Consider the following 10,814-nt stretch of genomic DNA (forward strand, 5'->3'; position numbering starts at 1 on the left):
CCATAGATTTATGACATTAATCTTTAACACAAAGATAATGATGCAGTAAACATGTCTATAGCTTTCCCCTTATCTATTTTTTCCTTTTTTTTTTACCTTCAAATAACAGGACTACTGCTCTCAACTGTTCATTTGTGACAGTAGTAAATTCAGTAAATTTCCCCACAGAAACATGGCAGACTCATTACAGATTAGTGATATGATATGGACCAAATCATTAAAATAAAGTGAATTTCCGTTTTTTTTTTTTAAGAATGGAGTTAAATTTCAAAATAAAATAAACTAAATTCCTGTTTTAGGGTGTGAGAGCCATTAAACTATCAAGTCAAGTATGGCATTTTGCTACAGGACATTTACAAATATCCAAGCACATTTATTATGCAAGTAAAACAACACACAAACTTGGACTTGGTTTATAAAATGTTTTATTCATGTTAACATAGCTGATACATAGGGTTTCAAACATTTCCACAAGGCTTTTGGGGACTACAATTGAATGAATAGCAAAACAATAGTGGTCCAAATCTCTAATGACAATCACTGGACAGACTAACAAATCACCCTCTTGTAGGATGTGTACAAACCTGCATTGAAAATTACTAGACTTAACACTTGGACTTGTGTGTGTTACAGCAATTGTTCCCATTCCAGTGTAATATCTCAAGAGACATGCATGACAGAATTGTCTTCTTCCCATTAAAAAGGTCCCTGCATTTGGTCAGACAAACAAGCACCACCATTTCCCCCCACAGACAGACATGCTTCAGTGATAGAGTGGCATCATAACCAGGGCAGAAAGTGAGGATTTCACCAATGGGCATTACTTAGCTGTATTATAATATTTGTTGCCAGCATGTAAAGTACACTGGCTTTCCCTGCAGTATGAAAATTAGTTTGAAGTTGGACTTCAGCTGCTGTAACCGTACCACGTAACTGTAGAGACAGACACACTAAAAAGAAAAGGTATGGGGAAAAACTACTTTTATATCTAACATTTCTTATTGGGGGAAAAAAATCCAAAATCTCTCAATGAATGGGATTTAGGCTTACAGTTGTTTAATGATGGGACTTAAATTTTTCTGCCTCTAAATTGAGTTAGGAGTCCGATACCATTGTCAAGCTATCAATCACTTTTCTACAGCTGAAACTGCACACATGGGAAGGCCAGGACAAACACAAACCAGAAGAATGGAGGGTTTCTCTTTTCACCAGTTGTCCAAATCTGCATTGTGAAAAGAATGATTATTTTTTTTTATTTATTTCCTTACACAACTCTTTTCAGCAATGGGTTTCATTGGTAGAATGTTTGAGTGGAGCAATAAGGAATGAAGGATGTGTAAAAAGTTTTTTTTTTCCTTTTGTTGTTTTTGGAGATGACCCAAACATTGAGGGCTTGTGTGTTTTAGTTCTCATTCTCGCCACCCTCTCCTCCTTCTCCGCCTTCGCCCTCCTCAGGAGCGTTGTCCGATGTCCATAACTGGGGAGAGAAACAAAGATATTTGGAATACAGTCAAATATACATACTCCACTGCCATTTCTGAATTTGATGTGTCTATTGGTGTATGCACAATCCCATAATGACAGTAAAAACTCACATTAATTCACAGAGAAAGGCAATTTGAGCTCTCATTCATGCATGTATTCAAAAACCTTACGCAGTACTTTGTAGAGACACTAACTGGGATTGATTACACATTTGAGACTTATTAGAAATGTCTCTGAACATCTGTACATGTCTCTGCCTTTTGGACAGCTTCATCATTCTCTGGACAATCCGCAAACACATTTATAATCCCTTTTCCGACGGCGAGGAGATGGGTGTAACAACTTATGATTTTATGTGACTTTCTTGCAAAGAGTCAATCGGACAAACACGGCAATGTACTCCAATCACTTTCTGTCTACAACCAAATACAACACCATGTCTGTGCTGCAGTGTATATGTTGTGGCTACCGCGGTCTTCCACAGCCAATCTGCTCTATATGTCAGTGTCTACTATTTTAAATCTTTCAACATAATTTTATTATCTTCTTCTTAAGGTCATTTCACAACACTATACAGACCGAGGATAGTTTCAATAGAAGCAAGGGAAAAAATAATTGGTCTGCTGAAGCACAGGTTACTTGGAAAACTTAAACTGTTTCAGTGGACACTGGACTTGCCATAATATGACATAAGGAAAATCTTGTTCCAAATGCCTTCTTATGCACAATCCATAATTTGTGTGGTCTTTTCAAAGCTTTAGCATATAATATCCACGTGTAACCTGCAAATAAGATGTAGCATGGGCATCCCTCCATGAAAGACAACATACTACTGTAGCCTGTTATACCTACAATCATACATGATCTGCTGATTTTAATAAAATGTTTAAAACTGACGGTCTGAAAGTGTGTACTTTAACCCCCATGTTGTCATTTGAAACGCACTTTTGCTTTAAGACTGCACTGAGCATCATGTTGTATGACTGTTTAAAGCATCCTGAGACTTAAAGACGGACATTGAAACATGCAAAACACTACTGCTCCATAGTAATGATAATTTCTGTGCCATGTGAGAGCAGAACACTCACTGTCAGGTTGTCTCTGAGGAGCTGCATGATAAGAGTGCTATCTTTGTAGGACTCCTCATTTAGCTGGTCAAGCTCTGCAATGGCATCATCGAATGCCTGTAATCAAGAAAAGGAAAATGTTAACACTTGGAGCACACTACAGACAACTGAGGGTGAGTGACAGATTTCTATAAGAAAATTATGCAGACCTTTTTGGCCAGCTCGCAGGCTTTTTCTGGGGAGTTGAGGATCTCATAGTAGAAGACAGAGAAGTTAAGTGCCAAGCCCAAGCGGATGGGATGTGTGGGGTCCATCTCAGTCTTGCTGATGTCAAACGCTTCCTGGTATGCTTGCTGTGAGTTTTCAATGGTCTCTGTAAAAAGGGGAGGGAATCAAAAAGATTATTATAGTCAATGTATGTTTTAGTTAAGGTTTACATAGAAGTCCACTTATGGAAATATTTTAAAGCTGTTACCACACACACACACACACACACACACACACACACACACACACACACACACACACACACACACACACACACACACACACACACACACACACACACACACACACACACACACACACACACACACACACACACACACACACACACACACCACACACACACACACACACACACACACACAACACACACACACACACACACACACACACACGACAAAATGGACAAAAATAAAACATTTTGCCTCATTTAGACAAATATGAGCTGAGACCAATAGTTCAACCGCACAAAAACCCATGCGTAAAAATGACAAATTTGTGGTTTTAAGGGTGTTATGTACAAGACTATTCTAGACTAACTGTTGTTGCAACGATTGCAAAGAAATCATCACGGAATTCAAGAGGTATACTGCTCCAGGCCAAGAAATAACTGCCAGTAAAACAAACTGTCAGTTCAGTTTTTGAATGAAGCGAGATACAACGTGTTAAATAGTGAGCTTTAGAGGTGCTGGTAGGTGGAATTTGATACCTTTAAACATAGCCAGCCTAGCCGTTTCCCCTTGTTTACAGTTATTGTGCTAAGCTAGTCTAATGAGTAGCAGGCTCAAGCATTGCATTTTCTGCACATTTTACTGCACATTTGTAATAGTGCGATCAATCTTCTCCCAACTCTCTTTCTCTTTATTTAATCTTTTTTGAAGTAGAACACTGAAAACATTGAATAACAACTGTCAGCCAATATTATAATTAGCAGAAATACCTTAACTGAACAGAGAGGAGGAAATTTCGGATCTACCTGGAATAAACAAAAGGGCATTGAAGGCTGGTGGCTAATAAATTCTGTAACTATATATTTTTCCCTGTGGGAAAGCTGCCACCCACTCCTGTTGTGCCCTCCTATAAGAGGGGACACTGTGGTCACACGACCGTGACACATCGACCCATTTGACGTCATTTCCAGCTCTTAGCTCCAAGACAAAATCTGACACATTCCTATTTGGAGTGTGAAGGGGCCCAGATTCAAAAAGACAGAGGGGGGCTTATTTTAGCTTTTTCATACAAATGAAAAAGACGCTTGGACACCTTAAAGACTCCCCACTACACAGTGCTCACAAAGAGAGGCAAAGCAGTGAGAAAGAGAGAAAAGAACAAAAGAAAAAAAGACTAACTGAAAACTTAAAATGTTAATGTCTTTCCAAAAAAAGTAAATGGAGCACTAATGTCAACTCACTTGATTTGTCGTCTCCAGAAGCAACTTCAGCAAGGTATCTATAGTAGTCCCCCTTCATCTTTAGATAGAAGACTTTGCTCTCGGGATTTGTGGAGTTTCCAATTAAATAATTATCCAGCAGTTTCTGTAAAGACAAAAATGTCAGAGCAATTTAAATTAGGCAAACAGAGGAAATATATTGAACAGGAAGACTTTTCAGAACTAACATCTCAACCACAAGCACACCACGACATCCAACTGACAGATCAAGAGCCAGAACTGAAGGGTGATAATGACATCACTCACCAAAACAACTGCAGTCACCCTATGTTTCCTGAATAGTCACTAACTGCGCTAATTTGGGCACAAATTACAATGAAGAACAAACACATCCACATTGCATGGTGCGACGCAAAACAATAACAAAAACATTCAGTAAGTATTAGGACCCTTCAGCCTTATGCTGAAATTGTTTAAATTCATGTTTGCCTCATCAATTTCAATATCACATTGAAAAAGTATTCAGACCCTTTACTCAGTACTTAGTTGAAGCACTTTTGGCAGTGATTACAGCCTTGAGTCTTCTTGGGTATGACGCAACAAGCCTTGCACACCTGGATTTGGGGATTGTCAGCCATTCTTCTCTACAGATCCTCTCAAACTCTGTAAGGTTGGATGGGGGCGTCGGTAGACAGCTATTTTCGGGTCTGTCTGGAGATGTCCGACTCAGTTCAAGTCAGGGGTCCTAACTGGGTCACTCAAGGACATTCACAGAGTTGGCCCTGAGCCACTGCTGCGCTGTCTTGGCTATGTCTTTATGGTCATTATCCTGTTAGAAGGTGAACCTTCTGCCCAGTCTGAGGTCCTGAGCACTCTGGACCAGGTCCGCTCCATTCAGATTTCCCTAAACCCTAACCAGTCACCCTGCCGCTGAAAAACACCCCCACAGCATGACGCAGCCTCCACCATGTTCTACTATTGGGAAGGTATTAGGCATTTGATGAGCGGTGCCTGGTTTTCTCCAGACATGACTCTTAGAACTGAAGTTAAACACTTTGATCTTGGTTTACAGAGAATCTTTCAGTAAGGAGAAGCTTCTGTCTGGCCACTCTGCCATAAAGCCAAGATCAGTGGAGTGCTACAGTGATGGTTATCCCTCTGGAAGTTTCTCCCATCTCCACACAGGATCTCTGGAGCTCAGCCAGAGTAAACATCAAGTTCTTGGTCACCTATTTTACCAAGGCCTTTCTCCCACAGCTGCTAAGTTTAGCCAGGTGGTCGGCTCTAGGAAGAGTCCTGCTTGTTCCAGACTTCTTCCATTTAAGAATTATGGAGGCCGCTGTGCTCTTGACAACCTTCGATGCAGCAGATTTTTTTGTAACCTCAACACAATCCTGTCTCTGAGCTGTACAGGTTTTTTCTTCCACCTCGTGGCTCGGTTTTTGCACTTATATAGACATGTATGTGCCTTTCCAAATAATGTCTGATCAATTGAATTTACCACAAGTGAACTCCAATCAAGGTGTAGAAACATTTCAAAGATGATCAAGAAAAATGTCATAGCCAAGGGTCTAGATACTTTTACCCTCATAATAAATTTGCAATAATTTCTAAGAGAAGGGTGCAACATAACAAAATGTGAAAGAACAAAAGGGGTCTGAATACTTTCAGAATGCACTGTAGGTGGGGCTCACCCATCATAAGTGTCCCATTAGCCTCCATCCACTAGAGAGCACTACTTTCTTTGCTGTTCATAGCTGCTCAACTCAATGATTAATGAGTACATTTCTGCTCCATCAGGAGTCAAGTACATGTGCTCACCCGGTGTCATTTAGAGGAAATATTTTGCTCTGTGTCAGTTTCCAATAAAGTCACTTCAAACTGTCCACAACCAGGCCAGCCCTCTAGTGTATCCCCAGCTGTCTTCTGCCCCAGATTCCACAATCTTTTTATAAGCACTCCCCCATGTCAGCACTGTATAGCAAAATTTTATGTCTTATTGCTGACACCAGTCTTATTTCTGATTTAAAAAAGACTTGGCATCATTCTTTCATTCCGTACTGAAATTCACTCACAAATGTTCCATTAATAAGGTCTAAGGAAAGATAAAGGCACTGCCTGCATTGTGTCATACTCCCAATTATTTGACACTGCAGAGCACAAAAAAGGGCCGTGCTTCCAGTATATGAATGTATATCTGAGGTCAAATGTTCAATTGTGAGTTTACTACTGCAGGAGAAATTTAAATATTAGATCACCCCTAACTTTTGAACTTAATTGCACATTATGTAGCAGAACAGTGGAATGTAAGACTTATTTTTACAACCTTAAGACACAATTGTTACCAAAATGTAGTCCCGCTAAAAAGGCACGGTGCAGCTTTTAGGGACTGTTCCCTCTAAAAGCTACAATAACTTGTTTAAAATAGCTAAAGGATTTAAACTATACAGTAACCAAATTAGTAATAGCAGTAAAATGTAGTGATAATGTACAAAAATATAAGGCAAATCACATCCTGTGATTACACAACAGGCCAAGTCATCCGTCTTTCAATGGACATGAGAAGATTACTAGGGCTAATCTGTGTCAGTGAAACCATGGCTTATGCTCAAGTTAACCGATTTAGAGAGCAGATTAATCATTTCACTCAGAATGAAAAGGCTCGCCAACACGTCAACCCTACTGACTGTCCTGACTGAGATGCAACACAGTGTTCAGAGATGGTATAAACATCCTTTTTGTCTTTAACTTACATAATTGTATTTTCTCTTATAAAAAAAAAGGAAAAAAAAGGAGAAAACAGTTTTCCTCTCCCAAACCTGGGAGAAAGACGCTGCTCTTGTCTGAGCCAAACCCACCCCAGCAGCCACTCCCCAGTCATTTACTGACACAAAGATTGGCTCAGCCGCTACACGTGCATGTCTCAAGTGCTAAGCATTCCTCTTTCACTGCATGCTTTGCACAATAGACAAGAAGAGGAGTAGCCTTGCTTCCAGTGCTTTCATACAAAGTTCTGATTTCAGTCACCAGTGCTCACAAGAAAGGACAAATAGTGTTGCTGGATGAAAGCCTGACTGGTTGTGCGTGCACGACTGCCTTACATGTCCAACAGGAATTGATATTTCCTATTCAAGCATGGACTAATACCTTTTTATCAATTTAATTAGCAACACTACAACTAGCTACAGGGCATTGGGTTTAAGGTGGTTGACCCCCCCCCCCCCTTACTCAGCAAATGTGATAATCAGGCAGGCGCTTTAATTAAATATCCCTATGTTCCACCACTAGAATACCAAATTCACATTTATTTTGAAGCTTCAAATGTCAAGGTAGAGTCACGTTCTGAAGAGGAGTGAATAGCCTGAATCTACTCGGTTAACACCCTTTCTGCTTTACAAGCTCTAGATTCACATCCTGTGAGGAAACCAAACATCCCCATGCCTCTACTGCCTCCCAACTGAGACTTGCTTTCACCTGAGATGCAAGTCTATCTAGTTTCACAGTATACTTTGCAGGAAATCAAGAAAGAGGGGCACACAAGCTGCTTACTTGTCTATTGCGGTCTCTGCTCTTCTGCCTGTGTGGGTGCAAGTCAAGGCATGAAGACACGACACACCCTCCTCTGCTGACAAACCCTCAGTCAACACTTACTAGCACAGATACTGAAAGCTGAGTCACAGCCATGAAAGCGCACCATCTCAGGAACACCCATGGGAAGCTGGTGGAAAATGATTGGCCCCAACAGCTTTGCGGTGCATTTTAAAAGACAGCAGCTCAGGGAAATTATCTCAATCTTGCAGCAAAGCTTCCAGGTCTACTCTAATCCATTATGAAGGCAGGCTGGAAATAATGTAAAGCTGGTGCTTTACATTATACATTTACATTTGCGCAGTTGCATTAGATAAAACAAGAGGTGAAAGCATACATATATGTCCGCCTGTCCACCCCCCCCCCCCAGTATACCAGTAAAGCTTAGCCTTGAAATGTGGAGAGTAATGTCTAAGAACTATTTTAGTTAAACAATCAAGCACAGTTTCATTGGTGATCTGTACAAACTGGGCTTAGTTTGAGTCGTTTATGCATGTAAATTCTTGCACTTGGCTAGCCACATAAGGCTTCTATCTGCCAGATGGGACTGCATGGATACAGAATAGAGCACAGTTTTACAGAACACAGAGCATACAGCTTATTTTTCCTGTGTGTGGCTTGAGTTCTCTCTACACGCATTCAGACACACCTTGCTGGTGTAGTCATTTTGACCTTTTGTCAGTTCACGCCCTCACAAGGTTTCAAGCCCATTGTTCTAAATTCAGAATCCCAAAAGGCAGGAACAGCGGGAGGACTACATAATACTTCCTTGTCCTCTCCGCCTTTAGAGGCCATATTTATACAGCAGAGGAGCTCACAGGAAACAGGGAAGATGCCATTTGACACAGATTATTGGACTAAAATAATCACATGTGTCACTATGAATTTTGTGTGTACAGGGTTACCATTTAAATTGTGCAGTTTCTTTCATCTTTCTTCTAATACAACAGTCTAAATAGCTAAGCTACACTAGACATTTCTTTTAACACAGTAAAAACACATAAAGAGTGGGGAAGTATTAAAGGAACCACAATGTAGTTTTAGTCGTCACCAATACAGTATTCTTTATAATTTTACCAGCAGCGAATTAATATAGCTCTGCTTTTATAGTAATTTCTCAGGAAGGTGGTTTCCATCTCGCAGACTTAAAAATAAAATCAGCGTATAAATTTGATAGTTTACCAAAACGTTGTTGCAGATATCCTGCAGCTCCTTCTCCACCTTCTCCCGATACTCCTTGACCAACTGCTGCTTCTTCTCGCATCCCTCGGTCTTCAATCCGATGCTGGACATCACCCTCCATGCGGACCGCCTCGCCCCAACCACGTTTTTGTAGGCGACGGACAGCAGGTTCCTCTCCTCGTTTGACAGCTCGCCACCCTTCTCTGTAACCTCCTTCATGCAATCTGCCATGTCGTCGTAGCGCTCAGCCTGCTCCGCCAGCTTGGCCTTCTGAATAAGATCCGTTCTATCCATAGTTTATATATTTTAGGGGACTGACAAATCAGAAATCCGGGGTTATGTGACAGTCAGGGACTGCTGAGTTGAAGAATGGGTGCAGCAAGGGATCGACGATGTTAGTCCCCACAGTAACGGTGCAAGCTGCGAAAAGATGTTAATAAAAATTAATAGATGTTGATAAAACTATATGCAACTAAATGCAAAGTAAACCACCGATTATCATCAGGGCATAAAAGGACATACACCCTAGCTCTAAAGAGGCACTGTCTAGGTAACAGTAGTCATTAAAATACTTAGAACTAAAGAAAATCCCTTTCCAGACACTTACTTTTCCTGACAAATTCACCAGCCCGCTTTGACTATCAATAACCTACAGAATTTTTCACAACTTCTAGTGTACAGCAGCGAACAAACGCTATCTAAACTGAGGCTGGCTGCGAGCATCGGAAGCAGAGATCTGCTGGCAAACCCGCCACAAAGCTGTCTGGTGCAGCTAGCAAGTTAGCCAAAGCTAGCTGGCATTAGCTACATCGGCCACTCCTTTCAATACAAAATGTCACGTTAGCGTTACTCATACAAAATACAAAATTAACCACAACCTGTCAGTTTTGTGACCCGTCTACGACAATACGTTTAAAGGAAAAGAAAAATAATAAAATACTCATCGTTTCTGACCTACTGAGGTCCGAATTTGCTCCACAAATTGATCCGATTTGACAGATCGGTCAGAAAGGCAAAGAACGGCAGCAGCAGCGAAAATCCAACTGTGCGTGCTGAAACGGGGCGGCTCATCTGGATATCGTCTCTCCAATTGTAAATCGTAATCTAACTTGATCGACAGGAAGGTTGAGTTTTGTGAACCAGTAGTTGTTTAGCGCGGGGGAAAGAGGCGGACCTTCAGAGGTAGTTTGACAGACCGGAACGCTGCAGCGGCTGGGGCCACGGGGTTTCCTCCAATAAGAGCAAGGGATGAAGACGTCATCGCATTGCCATGGTGATGCTCATCCAATCACTCCCTGCATTCACACGCTGTAGGCTCTGTAGGCGGGTGTGGCACTGTCTCCCTAGGTCAGACGTTCATCTGTCTTCTTTTGAGGTTCTTATCTGGTGATATTTTATATTTTTCTTATTGTCAACAAATCCCATGAAAACACCAAAACTAATAATGACTTCATACCAAGTGAAAGAATTGTCTGTATAGCTAAAGCCTGATGTTGCTTATTTGTCTTTGTCATAGACCTCATTGTTGTCCAAAAACTATTAAACAAAACATGAAAACTGGTGGACATGCTCCACCCAAAAAACCCCAAGTGGTCTAGGTCATCGTGTGCCTATGTCAAAGAAGGGTGGGGGTTGAGGGGTCTTTCTGTTGGGGGGGGGGTCTGTGCCCATAGGGCCTCAAGCCCACTCAAAGAGAAAAAACTACTAGGTGATCCCTGTTAAGCAAAGAGCCACCTGTTAGGTTTTAGACAGACACAGCCCTCCTTGACTGGCTTGTGCTGCACAGCTGAAACTTATATTTTTTAATTCTTATTGAA

General features: G+C 41.1%; 1 protein-coding gene across 3 annotated transcripts; it reads right to left on the reverse strand.

Annotated features, from left to right (window-relative positions):
* Positions 1-407: 407 nt before the first annotated feature.
* LOC130180238 (14-3-3 protein beta/alpha-1-like) lies at positions 408-10,101 on the reverse strand. 3 transcript variants are annotated; one of them, XM_056393679.1, is made up of 6 exons: positions 9,952-10,101; positions 8,998-9,417; positions 4,249-4,372; positions 2,762-2,925; positions 2,574-2,669; positions 408-1,477 (listed from the first exon to the last, which is right to left on the reverse strand). In XM_056393679.1, exons 2-6 carry the CDS (start codon positions 9,289-9,291, stop codon positions 1,403-1,405), a joined length of 753 nt encoding a protein of 250 aa, XP_056249654.1. In that variant the 5' UTR covers positions 9,292-9,417; positions 9,952-10,101; the 3' UTR covers positions 408-1,402. The 3 variants fall into 3 exon arrangements, with proteins under 3 accessions (XP_056249654.1, XP_056249656.1, XP_056249657.1); XM_056393681.1 differs by having other exon boundaries at positions 9,956-10,068; XM_056393682.1 differs by lacking the exon at positions 9,952-10,101 and adding an exon at positions 9,605-9,745.
* Positions 10,102-10,814: the final 713 nt, after the last annotated feature.

This window comes from Seriola aureovittata, chromosome 13 (genome assembly GCF_021018895.1).
Source record: "Seriola aureovittata isolate HTS-2021-v1 ecotype China chromosome 13, ASM2101889v1, whole genome shotgun sequence".
NCBI classification, from domain to species: Eukaryota; Metazoa; Chordata; class Actinopteri; order Carangiformes; family Carangidae; genus Seriola; species Seriola aureovittata.

What these genes read in the sequence shown, in the direction of transcription:
- LOC130180238 (XM_056393679.1), bottom strand. Translation starts at nt 9,291, where the DNA reads ATGGATAGAACGGATCTTATTCAGAAGGCCAAGCTGGCGGAGCAGGCT. An exon ending in ATATCTGCAACAACGTTTTG is followed by an intron (nt 4,373 to 8,997) that starts GTAAACTATCAA and finishes TTGTCTTTACAG; the next exon opens with AAACTGCTGGATAATTATTT. An exon ending in CCTGCGAGCTGGCCAAAAAG is followed by an intron (nt 2,670 to 2,761) that starts GTCTGCATAATT and finishes TCTTGATTACAG; the next exon opens with GCATTCGATGATGCCATTGC.